Here is a 27,500-nt window from a genome sequence, read left to right on the forward strand (position 1 = left end):
TGGCATCCTTTTTTGGATTGTGACCTGATTGATTAAAAAAAACAAACACATTTTTGATCATAACTTGAATAATTTTCCTCTGATTTTCATGATCAGTTTTCTGAATTGATTGGTGATGGGGACACATTTTCTTGATTTTCCCTCTATCCCAATATGTTGAAGGTCAAGGTCATATGGCAGTCCGAAAAGAATATAGCCATCATTAGATCATGGACATCGACTGGGGGAGGCTTACCCTTGGCGATTTGCTTTGTGATCACAGATATCGAGTTTATTTTCCACTTTAACCTCCACTCTTCAAATCTCTGATAAAAGTTTTTATTTTTCCATATTTCTCATAAGCAAGTCTTTCACATTTTATGTACCATACCTGGAACATATGCTTTGATTCTTAATCAACTTGTGTGAGCCTTTCATGTGCCTGCTCAAGTTTGTGCGATAGTGTTAGCTGTAATTACGTCTCTATATCATGGTGTGGGGTCAGGTATGATTGGGAGAGAAAAAAACATAAAAGGAAGGAAGGAAAGTGGTTTTACAAGAAGGGTGGAGGAGGAAAGGGAAGGGGTTAAAAGACAATGTGAACAAGAAGAGGAGTTATTCTCACCTTTTATTAGCCTCCAACTGAATCCAGTGGAAGCAAACAGCACGTGGTGTGGCTGGAAATGGGGTGAGCATTGTCATACCCGAGCATGTATTAATAGATTGGTTATTGTTGACAGCATTTTTTAACAACCATAACACCGCTTCAAAAGCAGGAATTAAAACCAGTAGGTTGCATCAATCAGTTTTGTATGTTGATTGTTAAATAGCTATGCAATAGCCTTGATTATGATTATAATGAAGCAATCTTTAAAAAAATATGGACATTGTGCTGATGGGGATATTTCCCTCTGTACTTGTTTTAAATTTTCCACCCTTTGGAAAACATTGGTGTTTCCTTTGTCTCCCCAAATGTATGATTAGGGAATTGTCCGAGCAATCAAGGACTTCCAGGCTCCACTGAAGGAGCATGGAGTGCGTCTATTTGTTCGTAGAGGAGGTCCAAACTACCAGGAGGGACTGCGCGTGATGCGAGAAGTCGGTATGTGTTGTCTTTCTGTCTCATTGCCTCCATTGTTAGTCGGACTTTAACCTATTGATGTTGTTTACTGTTCTTTGCATCTTTAATGGAGTTAATTATATGGTGGTTATCAAAGAACAAAGATTCGTAGGTTATGGTGAAAAGTGGTGATGAACAAATAACTATCAGAGACATGTGATATGAAGCACCTGGTTTTACACTTCAATGAACACAGGTCTTCAAAAGAATTAATCAGATTTTGTGTGCTTAATGCACATAGGTTGACCTCTGTTCCAGTAGGTCCAGTGTCCGTAATGTAGCTGTTGCAAAGATCTAAAGGATTAGATGGTGTCTTAAGTTTGAATCGGAAAATTGGTTCATGTCCGTCCATCTGTCTACAAACATCTGTTTATGATTGAGGAACAACTTATTTAAATCAAATGTTATGTTTTGAACACAAAATGGAACATAAATCGTGGGAGACAAGCTTGTCATTTTACTGGATTTTGGCTCTGAATTTGACCTGATCGCACATGCGTGGAAAGGAGTGAGATTATTTTTTCATTCTGTCTGCCTGGCAGTCAAACAAAATTGAAAATCGTTCCAAACAGGAAATTTGCTGTGTTTAAGGACATCCTAAAGGACACAAACAACAAGCACGAATAATTTATGAAACATGTTTGATCGGGTGATGTAATCGACACTGCATAAATGGCGGTGAAATCTGAAATAAATTTATTTATGCGACTTTTACAATCTTTATTTTATTTAAATATAATTATATGCTTGAACATTGTGGAACACAAATCGCCTTCTTGTCACTTCCAAGAACCTCCAGTTTTGCAAGCATTTGGACATATCAAATCAGGTGGTATATAAGTGCTTCAGTTGCGCTCAACTTCTGGATTTAGTTTTTTTTAACGATCTTTAAAATCATTATTTTATTGAAATTCATGTATACTTTATCAATGTGTGTGGTATCGTGTTCTCAGAACTCTCGAGTTGTGCCCATGTTTTATTTAAATTTCTTTCCATCGCTAAAATGTCAGGTAATCTTCATGTGATCTTTTTTTTTTTTACATCGTGTGAGAGATGCAATTTGATGTTTGTGCTCACGACTTTGCCTTTTGATAAATCGATTAATCCATCCATCAAAATAATTTTATATTTCGTTTTTCGTGGAAAAAGCTGTCACATGGTTACTGAACAAGATTAATAGTGAAAGCAAAATAATATATAGATTTTTTTTTTAGATTTTTTTTTTAAACATCAACTGGATGCAGTTTAGAAATAAAATTTACAACAGAAAATGTGTAAATGATCGAAGAAAGGAGGACTTGTGTAAACAGATATCCTTAAAGAGGTTTCAATTTTAAAGGGAGAGTTTGAGCAAAGTGAATATGCACTTGTAGCAAGGTATTATGTACACATTTAGGACACGGGGGACCAAAAAATGAAAGTCATATGAAAGAGGTCAAGGTCATATGAAATTAACAAATTGATCAGTATTCATTCAGGTCATAAATATTGTTACGAATTTCGGTCCGCCCGGCGTGCGATCGGCCACGTAACTTTAATTGCGACTGCGTCGCCCACTGGTCGGACAATTCAGTCGTGACCCTCCTGGAACAACGCCAGGAACTAGTCACGGGTGGGGGTTTAACCTCACCACAATCGTGCCAATTGGCCACCCGTGCAGGATAGGGAGGTTCGCCAAATTCGACCTACCAAAGTACCTGCGCGAGTAGTCGACCGGGCGATCGTACCTCGCTGCAGGTCGGCCGAGGACACGAACCACTTAAGCGGTCCGTTCCGTGCTACTGTGATAACCGAGCGGTGTTATCGCCGACCTCGACGGATGCGATTCTGTTTATCGGGTGTTGAAACCCACTACCAGTTATTCCATGAGGTAGGGTGGCACTTTCAACATAGGGAGAGGACGCAACGAACGGGAAACATTTCACAAGCACATTTATTGCACACACAAGCAAGGGGCAGTCATGCAATTTACAGGCAATGCAATGAAAATTAATCTGCACGGGACGGGGACAAAGACACTAGCAAGGCAAAAGCACTACAACCGACGATTAGTTATTCTTTACGAACACTTAAACTGTTTTACTTATGGAGACTGGCGCCACAAACACACATACAAAAGCCCAAAGAAATAAAAGGAAGAGCGTGACCGTGTGGTGAGCTCCCCGGGCTATTGTCCTCCACGATCCGGCTCCGCACACGATCTGGAGCGACTCTGCCACGACCACCGACCCCCTCAAAATGCCCTCAATCCAGAGCGACCCAGCCAGCACGGTCCGGCGAGCGAGGTCCAGCGAGCGAGCCTTCGCGTCCGCTCACACGCACGCCTCAGACCTTGTCATCGCGCTTGCGTTTCTCCTCAGTGGAAAAACTCTTGCCCTCGCATTCCTTTTCTTTTTCCAAACTCAACTCGCTCGCGCTCGCATTCCGCCCCTTTTCTTCACCAAGCCCTGCCCCTTGCGCTCGCATTCCACCTCTTTTCCACCAAGCCCTGCCCCTTCTCAACTCCCGCCCTTCCTTCCAGAACATGCGGGAAACTTCCAGAAGGAAGGGTTTTCCCGCCAAATCGGCGACGCTCGCACCGCCGCGGTATTCTTCTTTTTCCCTTGCAGGGTGAAATCCACCGCGGCGACGCCATTCGTTCGGGGGAGGGGGGGAGGTGGGGCTGCCTGCTTTCCCTCGTCGAAGGCCAGGCCTCTGGCAACCATGTGCCGAGGTAGTACGCGGTGGTTGTTGTGGTTGGCGTTTGTTGGATTGGTGGCGTGGTTGGCGTTTGTTGGATTGGTGGCGTGGTTGGCGTTGTGGTTAAGGTGGTTGTTGTGTGGTTGATCCAAAATAACGATAGATAAAGAAAAACTGCTATCTCAAAGAGTCGCAGCCTGATGAACGCACGAATAATTCCCTCTGAACAATGGTGGGGAACTAACTGAACAAAACGTTACCGGCATAACTGACCTGAGGACCTTTATGGTGTATTGCAAATTTCCACAGCCGTAACACTATATATACACATAAACTTAACCAGAGAAATACATGCTGTGATGAACCAAACTAACATCTTAGGATTAAAAGTGCAGATTTCCTAAAAATGTTACGTACTTCCTAACGACCTTTTATGTTCTGTATACTGAACACAAACCGGCTTTTGGTATTGATTTTTATATCATAGGTCCATCTTGGTAAACTTATTCTATGGTTATAAAATCAAGCTTATAGCTACCAGTAATTTTGTAGCAGCTTGGTAAATGCAATTTGTTCCTAACATTTTTGACCTAACGTACTTCGTACTTCGTACTGAGGAACGTACTTCCTAACATTTTTGACCCAATCATGGAAGTGAACCGAAAAACTGGTATGTAGTAATGATCCATGTTGAAACTTGCCATTTTAAATCATCACTTTATGCAGAAGTAAATTGCTATTTAAGATGTTCTATCAGATGCATTTCAAATTTCTGGAATAATATTTTGAAAGCTTCACTATGACTGGAGGAAATTTTGCAAAATCTGAGATTTTACACATTTGAAGGTGCCAAGATATGCAGAAGGTCATAAGAAATGTACTGTTTCGAGGAATTGTTCTATTCTTATGTATAATGATATATATATATATATATATATATATATATATATATATATATATATCAAACAAAAAATGCATTTTCAACCATTTTGGACAACATATACAATCATACATGTAACCGATTTCTAAAAAATGAGCTATAAAATGGAAAAAATAGCCTGTGTTTGGATAAAAAAAACATGCTTTGTAAGCAACTATATCCATAGGACCCATAGCAAAGTATACATTTTCTGAAAGCACAGACACTTGGGCATGATATAACATTAAGATTGTTTATCTTATTAAAACTGGGTTCAATTTCTAAGCTTTCTCCTCATTTAGGACCACAGTGTCCACAATACCATGCTGCAAGCCTATGAACAGTTAAAAATTAAATAAATAATTAATTCAAAGCTGTCAAGCATTTTTCAACAATTACAATGACAGTTTTCAAAAAAATTATTTTCACAAACTTTTACCTGAAAAATGTGTTCCTCTTTCTTTCCTTCTTATAGTGGGGGAAGGGGGTGGGTGGGGGAGGGGAGGAATTGCACACATGAACTTTCCAGATAAAATGTTTCTGCCTCCCCTCCACCAACAAAGTTGCCGGAGGCATTGTGTTTTGGGGTTGTCCGTCCGTCCATCCGCGTGTCCATGATTGGTTTTCTTTTCCACGATAACTTAAGAATGGCTGAAGGGATTCAAGTCAAACTTCATACAAGTATGTAAAATGATCTTAAGATAATGTGATTAAATTATGGTGTCAAGAGGTTCGAGGACCAATGAAGTAAAAATTCTGTTACCACACTAACTTGGGAACCAGTGATGGGATTTTGACCAAACTTGGTAGAAGTATATATTATGATGTAAAGATGAACTGATTAAATTTTGGCATCAAGAGGTCAGAGGTCATGTTGGGTAAAAAAATGATACTTGAGAACAGGTGAAGGGATTTAAATCAAACTTGTTCCAAGTATACAGTATGCAATGTGGTCGGAAGCATTTCTTCGATGACGCGACGTCAAATTTATTTTATTTTGGGATGAAAGGGGAGGGTAATGGATGAAAAAAAAAAAACATCGACAATGCACTTTGACCTGCTCATCGACATCACAATCACGAGACATTACACATGAATGCAATCACCCGTCGATATCTAATCTACTCACCCATGCTGGTACTAGGGACTCTTTCTGCTCCGACTATCTTTCCAGGGAGACAAATCCATCCATTAACTTATCTGAGTGAAAGACCCATGCCTAACTCTCCTCTTCAGTACTAATTCTCCTCTTCTTTATTCTCAGGCTGTGGCCTCTGGTCATGCCACTGTCCTTGATGCTGAGAAATTATTCTACATTTATTTTGTCTATAACCTTCTTTATCTTGAATATGTATCGGATCGCCTTATCCGTTACCTCCTTTCCAATGTATTCGGTCTTGGTAGTTTCAATTTATTATCCGTTCTCTGATTTGTCACATAACAGCATCTGCCATTGTTTGCTGAGTGCCGTGACTGTCATTCGTGATGCAAATGTACAGAAAAGGATTAGGATTGCAACAACCCCAAAAAGTCAAAAATAGGGAAAAAACAAATTTGGACTCGAATATAAAGTTGCTTCTAAAGCTGAACAACAATAGTCTTCAGAACACAAGTGTAGAAAGAGAGGGGGGACACACCAACGGCAGGTTTTAGGGATAAAATTGAGGGAGACTTGGAAGAAATAAGGGGTGTGGGGAAGAATGAGAGCTCGGGGAGGACACAAGCTGATGAATGCAGTCAAGCGCAAACTCTCAGGAAGGAAAAATTGCAGAGATTGGCTTGGTGAGGGCCAATGGGGGTAGGAAACATCATTATGGGGGATGACCTAAGATGGTGGTGAGCATCTGGAAGAAACATTATGCTGAGAACTTGTTTTAATTTAGGAAAGTCCCATGTCTCTGCCCCTCCATAAGTATTGGTTGGTGAATACCCTGGTTCACTCATGTGGTGGGGGAGCAGTCTCTGGTGCTGCTGCACCCCACTATTGGCCCTCCCACCATCCCCTCCCCCTCTCCCCAAAAATAATTTGTTTTTAACTCTCGGCCCAGGGGTCAACAAAGGGAAAGAAGGTGAAAGGTAATGGACTAACAATAAAACAGGACAACACATGGCTACAATAAGAGGATGAACAAAGCAGAATCGGGAAGGAAACAGAAACTTGCAAATAGATGAGGAGGGATGAGGGAGAGTTGGTGGGCTTAGTCTATTTGGTGGTGTTGGAGGGTGACCTGAGGTTTCTGCTTGGCCAGCTTGAAGCCCTAAAGGGAAGGGTGCGATTGATCTGCAGATGGAAGGGCTTTTACAAGTGTGAGAAAAGAAAGGACCAGAGGTGAGCAGTGAACATGTATTTTGGGCGTTTCACAAGGAAAGGGGTTGGTGGAAGAACATGTATGACCTGGACGAGTCGAGTGATGAAAGAAGCAAGGCCTAAAGAGAGGTGGTTGAAGAACAGCAACTACTATATATATAATTTAAAAAAATTAAAAATCCACCAACCTGTCTTGAATGAGAAAAATATGTATTTGCTTTTCTCTCCAAAACTACACATACAATTCCGATGAAACTTGACCACCATCTTCACCACCCATGATGTACCAACGTTCGATGAAAGCCTTGCAGGTAGATAGGAGTTCAGGTGAGCTAAGTAAGGACTTTGTACGACGGAGGATGCAATTTTAGATAAATTACTGTGATTCTGTGGGTGGCGGGGAAAAAATGAATTATATAGTTTCAGATGATCAAATGAAACAAATCTATTGCGATTATTATTTCTTTCTTGTTTTATGTAGGTAATGGAATTCACACAATTGTGTCCACTGTGCACATGTGGGATGTGCGTGTGCGATAGATGAAGGTGATAAATTGTCAGGTTGTTTTTACATTTCCAGGTCATACCACGGGGATACCCATCCATGTGTTTGGCACGGAGACGCACATGACAGCCATTGTCGGTATGGCCCTGGGACTACGGCCTATCCCGGACAGGCTTCCCACCGATGTACACACAGCAAATTTCCTTCTCAATTCAAGCACGAATTCGAATGTAAGTCATTCACAAGATCTCCAAGTTGTTTTTTTCTTTGCTCTTATGATCTGTTTAGTCCCGCCCCCCCCCCCCTCCCCACTTCCAAGATTCGCTCCTCTCGGAGGATGGGGAGAAGAAGGGGGTGGGTGGGCTATCATGATGGAGATATGGAGTTTCCTGTTTGAATGTTTACGTGTATGATTGCATTTGAGTATGTTTGCGTGTCGGTATTTATTTAGCTTAATATTGTCATTCGTTTTTTTTTTTTTTCTATTAACGTTTTAAATTGTATTTTAATCGTTCTTTATTTATTAATTTTATCTTGTCAATCTTCAGGATGCTTTATTCCTTTGTTGAGCATTTAGCATGAGCATAATCACCCAATGCATTATTTCCCTTCATGTTTTCCTCTTGGTAAATGCCAGATTTCCCACATTGTTCTTCTATGACAAAGCAAAAAAAAGTACAACAGGTCCTGTTGCTTCGTTTCATTTCTGCTCTGCTGGCTCATTGCACGTACTCAAACCCCATAATCTGGCTTTGCCTTCCTTTCCCTTTTCCATTTGGCAGCAGCTTTCAATCTACTCAGCTGTTGTAAGTCCAGGCTGCCCCAGCATGGTGCACCACTTTCCTTTATTTCTTGGGATGGACTCGGTTTGTGAGGTTAAACTCTCAAAATCCTTCTCCTTGCTTCTCTAGCTCCTCATCCCGAGTGTTTCCATTGCCATGCTGGGCTTTACAGCTTTACTTATGATTTCTCATTCTTCTGATTAACCTTTTTGCAGTGCTCTACGTTTTGTTTGGTTGGCAATATAATTCGAGGTAACATTACCGTTGTTGCATGTATCAACTTTGATCAACTTGTCGAAGTATCGACTTCGATCGTCGTTGAAATATGTTTGAATCTATTGCAGAATACGCCAATGTCCAGCCGAAAGAGTTCGGAGTGCGAGCATGGTCATAACCAGGACATCGACCTTGGATCTGAAACCACCAGTCATTTTGCTTCTGGAGGACCTCCTCGTATGTTTGCCGGATGTGGTGTTGTACCGTGTAAAAACTGGTTGGCATACATAAGAGTTGCGATATTGAGCATGCTGCGTGCATTTTTGCAGCCGTGTTATTAATGGATCTTTTTTTTATGAGGATGGGAACTATTCAGCTTTGTGCTGGTTTGAAAACTGGTTGTATTGTGAAGGATGATCGGAAAAAAAATGACTTGAGAATGTTGGTGAAACCTTACTATATTGGAGTTACTTTGCAGTGCGTAAGTGTCAGGATATCTCGATGGCAAGTCACCTTGAAGCTGTGTAGTCCTGAATACAGTAACAAGGAGACAGAATATTTAACAGGGTAAATAGATTACAGGAGATCTGTGAACCAGTTATGGACTCGCTCTCTCTCACTCACGAACATACATCACCATTACAACAGCTTTTTGTGATCCTTTGGGAACTTGCACGGCAAACAACGCAATAAATTCTAAAATCAATGTACGTATATCATGTTAAAAATACGTCTTTAATAGTTATTGTGTCGAGTAATAGCTGGCCTATCTTATTACCACGCAGACGCGAACGGGCTTCAGCAATTGGTTCACTTTTTCTGTCTTGTCTACCAATGTCAGTTATTGATCGATGAACTGTTTAATTGAAATTTAATGTTAGATGTTGAACACGAATCGGAACATGAATCAGAAAACAAACCTCTAGTTTAACAGCAATATGTCTGAATTTGTCTCGATCATGCATGTGCAGAGTGGAAGGAGAAAGGTAATTTTTTTATTATTGGTCTGTTTGCCTGTCTGGCAGTCAAACAAAATTGAAAATTATTCCAAACAGGAAACTTACTGTTATGAAGGACACAAACAACAGGCACAGATAACTTGTGTAACGTGATAGATAGGGTGGTGAAATAGACACTGCGTCAATGGCAGTAAACTTCTGAAAAGTTTTTTTTTTTCCCCCTACAATGTTCAAAATCTTTTTCTACCACCTTTAACATCTTTATTATCCCCACGCTTTTTGAAAAGAGTGGGGTGGAAGGTGGGGGGGGGGGTATTGTAATCTGGTCTGTCTGTCTCTCTCTCTCTCTGTCTGCTTTGGTTTCTCCTCCTAAACCAGGGGTTCCAAAACTCAGGGTCATCACCCGAACTGGAACCCCCCCTCAAAATCCCGGTTTTTGAGGGGTTTTTTTCACATCTAGTGATTTTTCTGACAATTTTTATTATAGGTACTGGACCAAGTAGATACCAGCATCATTTGGGTTGCGAGGTGAATGTGATTTCACATTTTGGGTCGTGGACCAAAAAAGTTTGGAAACCACTGTCCTTAACGGTTTTGCAGAAATTCACCAAACTTGGAAGTTATGATCACCACGTGGCAAGAAGGTGTGAGAGCGGTATCATTTTTGATTCCGCCCCCTGGGTCATAAAGTCAAATGCCGATAAATGCAATTGCAGGCAGATTTTATAGAATTAAACTTTGTGTTTGCAAAAGCAACATTTGGGGACGCATGAAATGCATCACAATTTTTTGGATTGGACCCTCGTTGCATGCCCCAGAGGGTGGGGACTTGTGGACATGTGGGTCAAAATGGGGGATTTTTTTTTTGTTAATTCCTCGTGGAAACTTTTTGCCATCTTTCAACTTTGCTTGAGGTGGGAAGTGTGGGGACTTGCGATGGCGTGCCATCGACTTTGCTGTCGTTTTATTTCAATGGAATTATAAAATTGAACACTGAACACAAATCACCTTGTTGGCACTTTCAAAAACCTTTCATTTCTCAGGAATTGGACAAAATATTACGGCATTTTACATCATCTCGACCAATCAAATTTGCCGCTCGTAGACCCCGGCCATGTCCTTTAAAAAAAAAAAAAATTTTTTTTTCTTTCTAAAGACTGTGTGGGGTAAGGTGTTTTATGAACTGTCTCGTCTCGTTATAATTTATTTATTTATGTGAACTAGCAGGATACTTGCCATCCACACACATAGAACCATTTCGGTTTGTGTGTGTACGTTTTCCACACACTTGATTTCCACAACGTAATTACAAAAAGTAGTGAAAGAAGAATACACCACCACGGTTTAATGCACAACGGAAATGCTCCGCTCACGTCAATTGCAGCAGCTTCAGACGAGCATCGCTTATGAATCTCAATCTTGGTTGCCTGCACTAAATGCTGAATAAAACTCCATTTAATGATCTCAGGGGAGACCAGTAAAGGGAAATTTATATTTGAAAGTCACCCCACTTGGTGGAAAATTCGGTGAAAATTTTCCCTGAAAATACGATCGCCAACGAAAACAAAATGTCGGTCATCGCATGCGTACAACTTTCGAGAAACTTTTTTTCTTTAAATGGTGAAAAATCGTCAAAACACAGATTATACCATGAGGATGCCCATCCACGTGTTTGGCACGGACGCGCACATGATGGCCATTGCCGGCACACTGTTCTTTTGGAATCCTCGATTTCACAAATAACAAACCCACTTGATTGTCCAATTATTCATTACCTCTGCCACTGAAGGTGGAAGGAGGTTATGTTTTCACCCCTGTCTGTCTGTCTGTCTGTTTATTACTTGCAAAATCAAAGATTTTTCAACTTTATTGGTCAGTCGATTTTCTAATTCTGTCTGTCTGTCTGGTTGCCAATTGCCTCCAGGTCACAATTTTAAACCGATCTTTGCAAAATGTTACCAAGTTGTAAAGGTAGTCTCAGCTGAGAAGTCGATTGATTTTGAGGTCGAATTTCTAAAATCATCATTTTACATCCGATTGCCTTAAAATTTGAACAGGATTTGCGTATTACGTCACTGAATTGGGAAACCAGCTATTTTTGAGGTCAAAAGGTCAAAGGTCAACTCGAGGACAAACTTCTAAAATCATCCGTTTCATTCTGAAAAATAATCAATTTTCATCCGATTGATCTGAGTTTTTATTTCAGATTGTCAATTTTAATCTTAATGAAATGGACAATTTGATGTATCCATGGCAACCTTTGGAGAGGAGGGGAGATTTTGCAAGTGCCTTGCTCTGCACAACGTCTTTTTACACCACGGCGACATGGTGCTGTTATATAATTGGCTATTCTGTCCTGTGTCTTCTGTCACACTTATGGCCGCGTACGTCCCTTTGATATGAGGGCTATAAATATAAATTTGTCCAACGTCACAACTCTTCCCATCATGCATGCTAATTCACCGTGTCTACATTTAAATTTTATAACTGCAAAATTGTTTCATCATTCTTAACCTAGACTTTTACTGCCCCCAGCCGCGCGATATCGAAGTATTCGCTTCTTGTTCTTGTTTGTTTGTGAACAAAATATCTCTAAAAGTTGTGGACGGATTCAGACTAAATTTGGTGGAGAGCTTGGGTGTATGACAAGGACGAAATGATTCGATTTTGGTGAAGATCCGAATCCGGATCTGGATCTGAGAATTTTTTCAGTAACTTTTTTTTCACGATTGAGAGAAGGGCCTAAAAATGCCATCCATCCATCCATCCATCCATTGGGACCATACTCTCTGCAGAGCATTGGTGCTGCCGAAGCAGTCTCCTTGGCTATTGGGCACAATCCTGGATGGGTCGCCACTCTGACACAGGATACCAGCAAGCTGGTACTCGTTTTGCCGACCTCAGAAGGGTGACGGGCTGAGTCAACCCCATCTGGTATTAATTCATCAGCTGAGTGGGATTCGAACTCGGGACCCTATGGATCCCAAGTCCACCACTCTTGCCATCAAGCCAACACCAGGCATAAAAACGCCATGTAGCAGGATATCTCAAAAAGTTATGGATGGATTCAGGCAAAACTTGGTGGGCAGGTTCGGTATGTAACAAGAAAAAATAGATTCGATTTTGGTGAAGATCCGAATCCTTATCAGAGATTTTTATTTTTAAAGTTATTATTCACCATTGAGTTGTGGAGCTAAAACGATATGTAGCACGATATTTCAAAAAATTATGGACGGATTCGGATGAAACTTGGTGGATGAGTTCGTTAGATGACAAGAACAAGCCGATTAAATTTTCTTTCAGGTCTGAATCCAGATCCGGCCTTTCAGTGGGATACAAAATGTTAACCAATCAGCCTGGCGGAGGCATGTGCTCTCCTTATTGCCCCTCTGGTTTTTGTTTTTCAGGTTTTAAAAAAAAAGATTAATCAGAAGCTGATTCTTTGTGTCCTACGTAAAGACATTTCATGCAGGAAGTACCCTGTGTTGCTGCTATCGATGTTGTCCATTTCCAGTTTTTGACAAAAAAAATGTTTTCGGATTTTGGATTCGCAAAGTGTGAAATGGTTTTGGGGGAGGGACTGGGCTTCTTTTGATTTAAGAAGCAGAGGTACTTTCAACTAGCATCATTTGATTGATGTTGCAGGAAAACAGACGCCACTCTTTAGTCCTAGCACAAAGTCCATCCTCTGGGGCATGCAGTCCCGAGCCGTGCAGGGCATGCTCGACTTTGACTACATCTGCTCACGGCCTCAGCCATCGGTGGCGGCTATCGTTTATCCGTTCACGTAAGTTGTCTCTCACTTCATTCTTCTTCCGTTTTTTTTTTTTTTTTGCACGGGCTTTATGGAAACTATGTAGAAATGTTGGTCTCGGTTTGATGCAGATTTTCATGAAATCAGTTTGACTGTACATTTAAAGCAACACTGTCCAAACTGCTACCGAAAAAGGTCTTTCAGCAGTTTTTATACCGGCATTGAATCTTTCTCATTAGTCATTTCGGTTTTGCTTCCTGCTGTAATTTCATGAACATTTTCCGGTTGTTATTTTCATGCTTTACTTAAAAAATATATATATTTTGGGGGTGTCAGGGGAAGGTCCTGAAGGGTCGTTTGTTTGTTTATTTATTTATTCCCATCTTAATTCTCCCTTACCCTTGATGTACACCTAGGGAAGACCACAAGCAGAAATTCTACTGGGGCCACAAGGAGATCCTGATCCCGGTTTATAAGAACATGGGTCACGCCATGTGCCGACATCCTGGTGTGGACGTCCTAATCAGCTTTGCTTCACATCGCTCTGCTTTTCAGAGCACAGTCGAGACATTGGAGTACCCACAGGTAACTGGTTCATTTGTGAGACCGGAACATTTGCTGACACTCACAACTAAGTCTGTGTAGGGTGTCCATAAAGTCGTTGTGCAACTTTGAACTTTTTTTTTTTATAACTTTTGATGTGCGCATGATAGAAATAAACACGAAATGGCACGTGAAACAAACTTATCAAGGAATTCTTCAGCTTTGGACATGCATTTTTCTCATCTGAATGGAAGCTTTTTGTACAGCCTTATTGATGGTGTTTGTGTAACCATGCCTGCAGGACTTGATTAGTAATATTCCTCATTCATTAAAAACTTTTATGACCCCCACCCCCAATTCCGTTTTTTTATATGGCGGTCCTTGACGGACAATTCTGTAACTATACTGAGCAGCCAATTAGTCGGCCGATGTCAATAGGCTTGTTTTCTTTAATCAGAAATTAGATTTTTTTTTTATTTGCCACCATCTTCATTTTGCAGCACATTGTGTTCAAGTGGGAAAGCCATGACTTGAGCATGGAAGAGGGTGTTTCCTTTCGGGCTCTTGGCTCATGGAAGAGCAGAACAACAGATAATAGTTTACAATACTGATAGGATTTAAATAAGGAACAAATGGAGGCAAAACCAATCACTTTGCCATCACAGACAGGTCGGTGGTCTCTCTGTCTTCTACCGCCTCCTTTCTGGTCTTGCACCCTCTGCTCTCTCCATGCTTTGTCCCCCCCCCCTCCCCCAAGGTTTCTGCAGGGAACATGTTGTCCACCAGCAACCCCGTTCTGGTGAAACTCCCAAAATTCAGGCTCACTGCTCATCTCCACTCATTTGTTCCTCTTTTTTTTCCCCACCTGTGGAACTAACTTCCACATTCCCTTCACTCTTTCTTCCCTCCAGGTGTTCAAGACAGCTGTAAATCACCATCTCAGATCCAAAACAATGATCTTTTCAACCCTTGTTAACACCCACCCCTCCCCCCTCCCCTCCCCAAATTTTGCTGCTGTATCTATCTTATCCAACCCTTGTGTTCTCCCCTACCCCTCATCATTAACTACATCTCTTGTTTGTCCACATCTGTCTATTTGCTCCCTCTGCCCTGCTGTTGGCATTTTCTCCTCCTCCTTGTGTTGTTCCTTTTGTTATGTTCCAAATGGTGCCGAACATTTCGAATGTTATTTTGAAATTCCTCTTTGCCCGTAATTTCAAGGACAGCATTGGCAGACATGTTGATTGCAGGATGGAACAATCGTTGAATACCTGACCCACACAAAAAGGACATCATGAGAATTATTATTCAATAATTACCATCATCTCCGTCATCAATATTCGTGGATCATCATCAATCAATCATCATCGCCCACATATTTGATCTGAAGAACATAATATTACATTGTTTGGGCACACTTCCTCTGGGTATCGTGGCAGGATGCCTGGTGACAGACAGAAATCCAGCTATCAGCATGAAAAATGCGGAACAAAAACGAAGAGCGAGCAGCAAGCGGTTCCAAGACAAGCCAGACCAACCAATCCCAAAATGGTTAAAATAGTTCCTTTCACATAATCACAACAAGGAGCAGTTGATCAAATTCCTGTTTGTAGATGTAGAATAAGTGAGATGTTTGAAGCCTGAAAGGTGCGACACTGATTATTATGGACAACCCAACATTGTGTTCGGCATTTCAATCTCTCGGGAATCAATCGTTCACAGTAACTGAAGACATGGTGTTGGACCTGGAAGCCTTTGTCTGCAAACTCTATGGTCAACAGGAACACTCAAACATGAATGATGCCAGATATGTAATGTTCTCCTCGGCGACCAGGGCAGAGATCGAGATGCTACCAAATCGAGATGCTACCAAATCGAAATGCCTTGCTTAAGCGTATTCAACGAGCCAATTTACAAGCGTAGCTTCGAACAGTACTCAGATATTCCACCTCCTGTTGGACATGGATGGAAGCTGACAAATGATGCAGTTGATGCCCTGGGAATTGACTGGATGCAGATGCAATCAGCTCAAAAAAGCATCCTTGATCTTTCATCCTGTGCATGCAAGAAGTCCAAGTTCAGAGTAGGGGAGGCAGATGACAAATGCTGCGTGTCTTGAAGCATTCCATGCACAGAACAATGCTCATGTCATACGTGTGAGAATAAAGATCTACCAATTTCTACTGATGACGATGATGCCGACGGTGAGCCTGAGGACGTGGGTGGAGGAGATGATGGGCCAGACTGGTTGAAAACGACTTGCAAGAAGTCGTCTTTCACGTCGTGTATACAGGAAGTAGAAGCAGTCGATGCACCGCCTTAAAGCTGGTGCTATTGTGCATGCTTGTTTTGAATTTTGATGTTTGGCATCGATCAGGAGTGGGCAACCAAAATTTTCATGTAACCCAAAATGATACGACAAATTTTGAGCGGGAAGTGTGGCCTAACGTTCAACTTCTGAAAGTGGGATAAGTCAAAATAACGAGGAGGCTGATATTAGCTACACTTTAAGCAATATTTCATCTTCTGCCAAGGAGCGGACCGCAAGAATCAATTTCTGAAGCGATATGATGTGCAGGGCCTATAAGTCTGCATTACTTGTTTTTGTCTTCTTCCTTAGTGCATCTCCCCCCCCTCTCCACCCCCCCCCCCCCCCCGCGTACACACACACACACACACACATTCATACCCATTTGTAGTTTCTGATTCTGTTGCCCTTTGTCGTTCAAACTCTTCCAAGAGTTTAGACCCTTGTATCATGAAAAATTCATTTGATGAACAAATAGGAAACTAGGGAGGTGGAAGTTTGCTTGCACGAAAAGCGAGTGTGTGAAGGGTGTGGGTGAAAGACTCCTTGAGATGGTTACCAATACTATAAAAGACGAAGTCCCTAAAAATAAATTGTTAATCTACCGAGTACAGACATTACTCTCGTTTTTACAAATAATTGTTCAGGTCAGATATGATTCTCCTCCCACAATCCCTTACCTTTGCTTATCTCTTCTTTCGTCTCCCTTTCCTCTTCATCTCAGATGTTTCAGATATTGTTTATGTTGAGTTTATACCACATGGTACATATTAATCTTTTGGAAGTAACATAGTATAACTTTTGAGTGGGTATTACTAAATCCAAAAATGGGTAAGAAAATGAAAATGTAAAGTGGATATAATTTGAGCTCAATCTGTCTTTATCAATCACTTGTACAAATGGGCTGACAGGATGGCCTGGAGGTACACACACGAGCCATGGTTCGAATCCCAACACAGCTGTAAACTGTTTCACAGGCAGGGTAATTCGATGTGTGCCGTCCCTTGGATGGATGTTGAACAGGTGGCCCGTCTGCCAACATTCATTGGTGGATGTTAAAGATCCCATGGTGTCCTTCACGAAGAGTCGGCCAGCTTTCGCCAGCACTCTGACCAAATTCCTGCCATAACCAGCAGACGGCATTGCATCAGCGGCGCAGCTGCTCCCTCATTCAATAATGCTACCCCACAACTTTGCGCTGCATATGAACGAAGAAGACTTGTACCAATCGACTCCCACTTATCTTCAGTGCCAACCTCATCGCAATTCGTGGGACAATTTCATTTTCTTATTAATCATGGCTCCTATTTATTCACAATATATAATGCTTTATTTATTAAAAATGATGTTTTTCTTGAAATGGGGAACATTATGTATTTTATAATATGTGGTCCAAAGGAAGGATGCATCTGTCCATCATCGCTTAGATCCGCACCATTGCCATAATTGCTGAGGGAATCCCTGAGGCCGACACAAGGAAGCTTATCAAGCTGGCCAACGAGAAAGGAGTCACCATCATTGGCCCATCCACTGTGAGTTCCTTTTTTTCTCTCTCTCTCTCTCTCTTTGATTTTCTGCTAAAACACATACTTTTACACCTTTTCCCTTCTCTCATCAGTTTTTATTTATTTATTTATTTATGGATTTATTTCTTCCTCAACCCACACCTGTTCATCTCGAGGTCGGTGGCATTAAGCCAGGCTGCTTCAAAATCGGGAATACCGGTGGGATGCTTGACAACATTCTCTCGTCCAAGCTCTATCGGCCAGGCAGTGTGGGTTACGTGTCTCGCTCGGGTGGCATGTCCAACGAGCTCAACAATATCATGTCTCGTACGACGGACGGAGTTTACGAGGGGGTGGCCATTGGCGGTGACAGGTGCTCACCTGGAGGTGGAATTATGTGCATGCTTCGCGTGGAGATCAAAATCCATTTATTTAGATGTTTTCTCACCATGTCCTTGTTCGCATATATCAGAGTCTCATCCATTGGATGAGTTTACGTGGCTTGTCGATAATTACTGAAACGCTGCTAAATTCTTCTTCAAGGTGGAAACAGTTGCCTGTAGTTTTATCACAATAACTATTGACTAGCAACGGTACATCTTGTTCTACTGTTCTGTGGTACGACTTTATTTTGGTTCTCTCAAACAGATATCCTGGTTCCACCTTCTTAGACCACGTGCTTCGCTACCAAGACAAATCTGAGGTCAAACTTATCGTCCTGCTGGGTGAGGTGGGCATTTCACCTATCGGAGAATAATCTAGTTTACTGTGAAAGATACTTTCAAGTACACCTGTGGTTTGTGTTTGCAAATGCATACATCCTAACACTATTTTCTGCATGATATAAAATGGGATTGGGATCAAGAGCCACCAATATTAATGGCCATTCGGGATGTACTTTGTTCTCGTGTAGGAGGGATTTCGGATTTTGTGTTTTAAGTTCCTGTTTCATTTCTGTATCTTTATTTATGCCAAATGCATTTCCCCCATCATATTTGCAAAATCTACAATGTAGTAAGACCAGTAGCCCTGCCTGACAGAGATCCTTTTAAAGAGCCCTCATGGTAAATATCCCATGATATAGAACAGATAGGTTGAGGGAGCAAGGTAGGAGGAACAGAGGTAGACCATGGTTGAGATGGGAGGATTGTGTTAGGAGGGATTTCAGTAAGGGAGGGTTGGTTGGAGAGTGGAGGGAGTTGGCTGAAGACAGAGGGAGGTGGAGGAGTATTGTTGTCAAGGCAGGGCAGAATTTGGTGCCACCGGACCTCACCCCTTATCAAGAGAAGAGCAGAAGAAGATAGAACACCTGTAAATGCTCTGACACTCCAACTTGAAAACGTAACCATTTGGTCCTCAAATGCAAATGGACAAAATTGAGATGGATACTTTAGGCCCCAGGAGGGCTTCATTCTTCCTTTTGATACCACCCCTTCCTCATTTTATTGTTTTGGTGATGCGTACTTGAGGAAATAGAATTTTACACTTGATTAATAATTATAATTAGTGAGTGGATTAATAGTTAGTGAATTTATAATTAGTGAGTGGATTAATAATTGGTACTGGCTCATTACACATTAAATATTTCCACACCAGACAGGGTAACCACCGTACACCCTAAGTCATGAAACTGGTTTGCAGCCCAGATTCTGAGTGGTTTGAGTAGACAAGCCATTTAACCAAATACTAGTGAAACGCAACTTGTGCCCCAATGTTGGTGATGGAAAACAAACTCTATATTTCCAAGAGCATGTGCACAATACTGTTGCGGACCCGGGGTCGGGGGGCGAAGACCGCGAGGGATGAGCTACCTCAGGTTCCCACCAGACTCTCTGGAATCGCAGGCCTTCGCACACGAATAACTTTGTGATGCGGCGGGTCGCTAATCGACCGTGAACGCCAATAACTCGACCACGGGACTTAGGGTCCTCCGTCTAATACCGTTTACCTGTAGGTCACGTGATCTAATTACCGGGGGACACGCCCTCTGCATGCACTTGCTCAACCGGATCACCTTACCAGATCAAATGCAGCTGAGCGGGTCTGCCAAGCGCGTACCGGCTAAGAAACAGATCGTTGGGGAATAATGTCCCAGCTAAACAAGGGTGTAAACCATGCTGGACCAATGAAAGAAAAGACAAAAACGAGCTGTGAACATTTATTTACAATGCATTTATTTACAATCAAGCGAGAAAAAGTATGCGGCACATTGAATGGGGTTTATTTGGATGTACAGTAGGGGATAGCAAGGAATTTGTGGGATGTGTCAAAAGGCAACAACTTACAAAAGATACAGACCAGATTTATCCCGTTATATCTTCTACAATCTTAATTTATACCAGGACAGGTGCGTGCGCACACACACACACACACACACACACACACACACACACACACACACACACACACACACACACACACACACACACACACAATTAGCCCAGAGAGAAAGAAAGCAGGTGAGGATAAGCGGTGTCGCAATACCTGGTACGGTTGGCGCAACCCGGAATACTTAGGGAGAGGTAGTGGGAGGAATACTGGTGGTGTCTAAGGTGTGGGGGTGAGAGGTGTAGTGTAGTGCAATGTGTGGAGTGTGGTGTTATGCCAGAGGAAAATGGGATTGCGAGTTAGTAATGGTGCTCTTTGTGCATCCAAAGAAGACGGTATAGAGAGGTGGGAGAATGATCCCTAACCTAGCCGTGTAAAGGTCTGTATGTGTGGCGTGTACCTCCGTGTCGTGGGATGCTCCGCCTGAGCGTTCCCACCTCATGATATGGTGTGTTATCTCCGGCTTAATTACTTTGCCGGGGCTCGTGGCATCGTGCGCTCCGCACTGGTCCGTCTGACTGCTTGGGGGTTGCGGAACGTCAACAGCATGGCAGAATCTCGGCAGTCGCCCCGGATCAAGCTCTCAAAGAAGAGCACGTCCCGGCAATCGCACATCATTTGTGAGACAGGGAGCGAGAAGCGAGCGAAGAGAGAGGAGTTAATGGCTCCATGCTCCCCCTTTTATAAGCCCCGGGCAAAGGGTGGGGTGGTGATCGGAAAGCACGCTGTGACCCAAATTCTGCTCCTCTATTGGACCGCAGCGGCCCTAGCCACGCCCTACCAGGCTGCCATGGCCGGAAACCGTCTCAGTTGCCCACCCACTTTGCCACGGGTCGGTGCTCCTGACTCAACATAAGGCATGCTACCCGGGCCAGCACCCCAGCCCTGAACGTGCTGCAAGTGCAGTCTGGATGTTGAGTAGTAACGGACTTTCCCCGCCACTCACGGGCCCCATCATGAACCAAAATGAACATCCGAGCCCCGAATCAAACTCTCGGATCGCACTTCTCGCGACCCCTCCTCATTGCCTCTGGTCCTGCGGCGGTCTGGTAACTGCATGAGGGTTGTATCAATTCCGCGTACTCACCCGGGATGTCTCAGGTGAGATGCAGTTGAGATATTAACGTCTGTTGCTTGTTCAAGCATCGTGCAGTACTACTACTAACAGAGTGGCGATGCAGAGGTGCGAGGAGGTGTGGGAATATTTTTCCCATGTGCGGGAGGTGTTTGTTTTCGAAGTGGTGAGGTTTGGTGAGCGAAGTGCCAAGCAAGGTGAGGTGCTGGTTGGGAATTGGTACGCAGATTTGAACGAAATAATGGCACGCCATGCGCGGGTGGTATAGTGTGTAGTGGGGTTGTAGTGGTTCCGAGCCACGGGAGGCATTGTGGTGTGCTTATTATCAATCGCCTATTGAATGGCATGTGTGCTTGTTTTGTACCATGGCTAAAAGAAATGGTTGGAGTCTGAGTCAAAATATCAATTAGAGATAGTGACTCAACCTAACTACGAGACCAACGCAACGCACTTCGTCCCATTAACCCATTAGACATGAGCGGAGGTATAACTCCACAAAGACTAATGAAATATAACTGCCTGGGGATCACTGTATGATGGGTGCCATTGCCTTAGAGGCATGCAGTTTTGTCGAACCGCAACAATACTTTAACGGCCCCAATTAATCCCATTAGTTGTAATCTCCATTGGATCCATGAAACGTTCTCCCTTTCTGTGCATCACCCATGACTTGTGATTAGAATCTGCTTTGCAATCGAGGATGGTTTCCTTTATGTTCCAGTTCATCTCTTTATTATATAGTCATCTGGAACGTAGAGGAGGAGGAAGAGGAGACAGTCCTCCACATTCCCACCTTGTAGGATTGACCTGGGAAAGTTCTTTCAAAAATTTTTTTTTTTAGCCTCGGTCTTTCATGAACCAGCTGACCAAGGGTGACATTCAACTGAGAGTGGTAGGGATTTTGAATTTCTTCAGGACATTGGCCCCTTCTCTTCGCAAAACACCTTGATTCTGTTGCTCCGTATTGTTGTCGATTCCCGCCCACCGGCGTGCGAACGACCGCTTCTCGCCGAATCGCGGCCGTACGCCCACCGAACGGACAATCTAGTCGAAGCCTTCCGGATCAAACGCCGGAATCCCGCTACGGGTGTGTTTTGAGCACACCACAGCCTAGTCAACACTCTAACTGCACGCTACAGGGTCAATCGCCGAATTGTCGATATACCTAATTAATCGCGTGGGTAGACTACCGAGAGACTGTACCTCAACGGGGCCTGCTTGAAACGAGCCGCTTAAGCAGCTCGCTTTGTTTTGGGATAACCGAGCAGGGTATTATCGCGAGGCCGCGTTGGATCCGATTATCTTTATTGGCTATTTAAAAACCAACTATTATTCCGAATGCAATACGGCAGTTCAATGGAGGGAATGGACACGACGAACAGGTTTACATTCACACAAGGACATTTATTATAATAAGGCACGTATGCAGGCATGCACGTATGCAATTGAACAAGGCAAAACATGTATGACAGGAGAACTACAACCGTTCTACACAATCACTTAACAGTTCTTACTACTTAGTAGACACGGACACACGTACGCACACACACACCCAAGAAATGGTGGCTGAGGCCTTTAATAATGGGCTCCAGCTCGGAGGACAGGTGAGCTGAAACCCAGGACCTATCTCGAACCTCTCCACCTCGTGTGGTCTTCAAGTTGTTCGGACCCGGGCTCCAGCGAGAGCGAGCTGGACCCAATCGCCGTGAGCCGCGATCCTTCTCGAGCTCCAGCGAATCCTCCCACGCTTCTCAACACGTGCTGGTGAGACGAGGCGCCGATCCTTCCTGTCGATGCGCCGCTTCCCCGAGGAACCACCTCCAAGATGAGGTCGATGAGTCGCACCAAGCCGGGAACCAAACAGAGAACAAAGAGCTCCACCAACCAAGAAGAAGAAGCCACCACTTGCAGCTCAAGTCGAGCAACCGGCTCAACTCTCTTCCAAACAAAGCAGCTCGAAGCAAAAAGCTCTCCCGAGCCAAGCAGGACCCGACGGCCTGCTGAACTACCACTCTCCAGAAGCAAAAAGCTCCCGAACAAAGAAAGGATCTCCTCTTTATCCTTCTCCACCCCCTCCCCGGCGCCCGGCATGACATGCCCTTGTGATCCATCCCCTGCTCAACCACGGGTGGGAGGGAGTTGTTGACGTCATGAATCACGGGATGGCAGGGCTCTTCTTCCTCTTCGCAGAAGAGGGGGGGTGGACGTCTCCATTGTTCGCTCCCTAACTATTAAATCGATCCGCAGTGCATCTAATCGATTTCTGAACATTTAAACAATGGAAGGTGAGCTATCTAGGGAACAAGCACTTATCGGCATAGCTGACTCAAGGAACCTGTATGTTGTGTGCAATCGAATTCCAAATTCGTAACAGTATATTACTTATAGTGGAAATGACTTCTCGAGGTTAAGAATGTCCAGACAGTCTTCGACTTGCATAAGGGTTCCATTCCTGGGACCCTTATGTTAGTCAAATTTTGTGCAAGTCGAATTTCATTGAATAAAATCTGGAAAAAAGGAAAAGGATTACATCATTACTTCCCGGGGTATGCTTACATATTGTGTAAGCATAAGAACCGTGCTTCTCCATTGTCTCGTGTTGCTCACCTGCCTTTTTTCCAGTTTTTTTTTTTCTTAATTTATTTATATTTTCATTTATGGATTATGTCCGACCATTCTGTGATTTTTCACAGTGTACCGGCTTCGATTTCCATCGGCACACAAAATTTCAGCTTTCTACGTCACCCGGAAGGTACCGATCTTTAATGTCAGTCAGTCAGTGAGTGGTTCGATAGGGCTTTATTGGGGTGCATCAAACACCCCCTTTTTTGCGAAAGTTTGAAAAACATAACGGCGATAGGAAAGATGTGTTCGAATACATGAAAAAACATTTCTCATTTTTTTTTTTCAGAATTTTCGGTCATCATCTTGGGGGTCCACATCGGGGTCAATGTTCAGGTTACGCAGCTCCTGCCCATTTTTCAGAATAAGTGTTATTTTTCACTGTATAGTGATCAAAACTTGTGCCTGGTGGTGAAATAATTCTGACATATCAATGTACTGCTCCTTTGGTGATGTTTGTAACACGGTTGGCTTGTAATTTGTTGGCACAGTCTCCCCGGAAATTGTGTTTTCCCGGAGAATTTGATACGTGGCAGATCTGAATGTAAAAGTTTGGACAATTTGGACAGTTTGGACTGTAAAAGTTTGGACAAAGGAACTTGGACTATTGCCCATCGGGCGCTTTGGTACAGACTTCGGAAAGCCTCACTTCCCCAAGGACATTCACTTGACATCTAGCCTATCTGACTTTGTCTCGGTTGATTCTTGGTTTGTGTTCCAAGAACTTGAACTGGACGATTCATTCTTAACGTATGACGTGAGTGAGTGGGCAACACTTCCAGCCTATGTGGATTCAAAATCTAAAACCAAAGCACTCAATGTAACTAATGATGCGGCTGAACGTCTAATAAAACTCGGAACAGACTGTCTCGGTGCAGCTAGGTCTGAAGAACACTTTCAGAATGTGCAACAAGTCACTGAGAATGACAGGAAAGAGAATCCGAATCTCCGGAAACACTTGAAACTTGATCATTAATGATATTATATGAGTACCTTGATATGAATACACATAATTCTGGGTAATAAAGCTGTGAATTTGACAGAACCGAGGCATTTGTTACTATTTTGTTGTTTTTTTTTTCTGGGAAAATCACCAGTTTCCCGCTTCTCCGGCAAATTTCCTGGAAAATTTGATTGGCTCTATATCACTGGAACATTACCAAAGGAGCAGTACATCGATATGTCAGAATTATTTCACCACCAGATACAAGTTTTGATCACTATACAGTGAAAAATAACGCGTATTCTGAAAAATGTGCAGGAGCTGCGTGCCTGAACTTTGACCCCGATGTGGACCCCCAAAATGATGACCAAAAATTCTGAAAAAAAAAAAAAAAAATTTCATGTATTCGAACACATCTGTCCTATCGCCGTTCTGTTTTTCAAACTTTCGCAAAAAAGGGGGCGTTTGATGCACCCTCGGCTTAATATATTCTATTTGAACATTTACATGTACAGTACTGGCACAAACTGCACCATAATTCCTATTGTTGACTTACTCATGTGAGGGGGTCTTGCGTGTTGAAGATGTTGGAGTTTTTGAGTAGCAGAGGTTGAAAGTTCAGGAATTGGGGACTCTGTAGAAGGTTTTCAGATCAGGTCAGTCTTTTGGGACTGCCACTGGTAACATGTAACCCAGTGCTACCTGCCGTGTGGTCAGGTTGTCGGCGACTAAACTGACACCCCTCACTGGCTTTGCTAGTGGGGAGGTTGACTGTGATACCCTACCAGGATGAAAAACAGCACCTGACAAAGGGCGGATGAGCTCCCTTCGGGAGCCAATGGCCATCCAGTACAGAGATGGTGTCTCCTGAAAAACACCAAAATTGGGGTAGGAAAATGTATTTTTCTGCCTGGCCTAGTTACCCCCTCCTTCACAGTGGTCCTGTGAAAAGGTTTCCTTGTTTCAGGACAACGTGAAGGTTTTGCCAGTTTTTCCTCTTCTTATTTTTCTCTTCGCCCCTTACCTCGAGTGGCTTTACGCCTTATTTGGGCTGATTTCCATAAAAATAAAAATAAAAAAAAAGTCGAGGGTGGACTGAATGGCTGCCCGCTTCTTCTCGTCATAAATAATTTTGTAGCACGAGAGGCCACCTTGGATTATTCGACTGACTGTGAAGCATTCAGCGTTCGGGTCCATCCTCTCGAAATGCTTGAAGGCCTCGGTCAAGTCCTTTTTATTTCATTTTATTTTATTTTTTTCATTAAAAATATTTTCTTTTCCTTTATTTGTTTATTTAAATGGGCGCTTGCTCATTTACTGTACTGTATGTACAGTCAAGTTTGTATCGTCAAGTTTGCATATGTCGAGTGTACGTAACAACCCGAGGACTACCTGTATCGCTTAGAAATAGTTATTTTTTCCTTTATTGCATGTTTTAGCAGAAGAGTGAGGTAAAACAAACTGTAATAAGGAATATGCATCGATTTATTGTATAGAAAGCAGTGCCTCCCTCCCCCCCCCCAAATGTTTATGTCCAAAAGCTCTCCTCCCTTCAGCACTTTTTAATATTTAACCTTTCATAATCCATCAATTGTACATGCTTTATAACGAAAGCAGCTTTGCACACCAACCATGGTACAAGTTTGGCACGACTGTGCAGGACCAAATTTTTTGAGGGGAATTGAGAAGCTCAGGGTAGGGGTTCCGCTTGCGATGCCTGAAGGTCAATAGGTGCCTAATGGGTGGGCCTTGGCCCCATGGAGAGGAGGGGGTAACAAAAGCCTGGCTGTCGGCAGCTCGAGCTTGTCTGCTCCGTGGTTCGTCGAAGGAAGAAGTGCTGCGCAAAGCTCCAAAGGAGGAGGAGCCTGCTGGTTCCTTGAGTGATGCATCCCTTTGCCCTAAAGCTGCTGCCACAGCCAGTCAGCCCTCCCACTGATGCGCAGGACCACTGACCCCCGCATGTTTCTGGCCCCCTCTGTTCGGTGGTTGCCCTTGAGGATTTTGCAGTGCTTACGGGCCGTAATTGGTATTCTATGTCCTGTCATTTCTACACATATGGGTCTCCTCCTGTGGATTGCATGAGGCCTTTAAGGAAAGAATGATTTTAGACCACACGAAACCCCAGGGCACGTTACTCTTGTATTGTAAATAAGTTGATAAAAACGAGTGCATTTCTGTTCTCTTCCCACTCCCTTTCATGCTCGCTGGGAAAATAACCATAGCTGTGTCATCTTTTGCAATCCTTTTTGAGGACAATTGGATTGGAACACCTTACACCCGATTTAAATTAGCTCTCCCACTGGATGTGGTGATCTGCTTGCACCACCATTTTGAATGCTCGGCATTGAGAGAAGTCTGGCGTGCCACCTGATCGGTCACGGGCTTTCCAAATTGAGCTCTGGCTCTGAGCATCTGGACCAGTGTGACCACTCCTCATTTTCTTAAATGCCAAGGTGAGGCAATGAAAAAAGCCAATAATTCACAAGGCTTCGGAAAAGCGATGATAAGAGAAAACCTATACGCCAAGAAAACCTATAGAAAACCAAGACGCCAAGGTGAACAACGAACAGCCAAGATCTTGTGAAAAAAGCCAAGAAGTGGTAACACTGATCTGGACTGATTGGCAGACGTGACCACGTTATAATACTCACATCCACCTTCGCCAAACAAGCACTCCGGGCATGCATGTTCTTCTTTGAAACTGGCATTATTTTTGCACGAATATTTGATGACTTGTTTACGCTCAATTTAGGAAAGATTCATAATGTTGTGATCTCTCTCTCTCTCTCTCTCTCTCTCTCTCTCTCTCTCTCTCTCTCTCTCTCTCTCTCTCTCTCTCTCTGTCTCTCTCTCTCCGTCTCCGTCTCCGTCTCCGTCTCCGTCTCCGTCTCCGTCTCCGTCTCCGTCTCCGTCTCCGTCTCCGTCTCCGTCTCCGTCTCCGTCTCCGTCTCCGTC

The 27,500-nt window shown here is 43.1% G+C and overlaps 1 protein-coding gene across 6 annotated transcripts in view; it reads left to right on the plus strand.

Moving 5' to 3' along the window:
• The window catches only part of ACLY (ATP citrate lyase), a 202,575-nt gene that overhangs the window by 134,325 nt on the left and 40,750 nt on the right, over positions 1-27,500 (plus strand). For 2 of the 6 annotated variants that reach the window (XM_085890901.1, XM_085890902.1), the window contains 9 exons: positions 964-1,081; positions 7,586-7,740; positions 8,293-8,385; positions 8,637-8,745; positions 13,113-13,254; positions 13,638-13,806; positions 17,500-17,604; positions 17,754-17,950; positions 18,226-18,307. In XM_085890901.1, coding sequence (XP_085747027.1) covers positions 964-1,081; positions 7,586-7,740; positions 8,293-8,385; positions 8,637-8,745; positions 13,113-13,254; positions 13,638-13,806; positions 17,500-17,604; positions 17,754-17,950; positions 18,226-18,307 — 1,170 coding nt within the window. The remainder of the gene's footprint in view (positions 1-963; positions 1,082-7,585; positions 7,741-8,292; positions 8,386-8,636; positions 8,746-13,112; positions 13,255-13,637; positions 13,807-17,499; positions 17,605-17,753; positions 17,951-18,225; positions 18,308-27,500) is intronic. The other 4 variants (XM_085890905.1, XM_085890904.1, XM_085890906.1 and 1 more) reach the window with 4 other exon arrangements.

This window comes from Eptatretus burgeri, chromosome 8 (assembly GCF_056783735.1).
Source record: "Eptatretus burgeri isolate ZD-2024b chromosome 8, Ebu_testis_v1, whole genome shotgun sequence".
NCBI classification, from domain to species: Eukaryota; Metazoa; Chordata; class Myxini; order Myxiniformes; family Myxinidae; genus Eptatretus; species Eptatretus burgeri.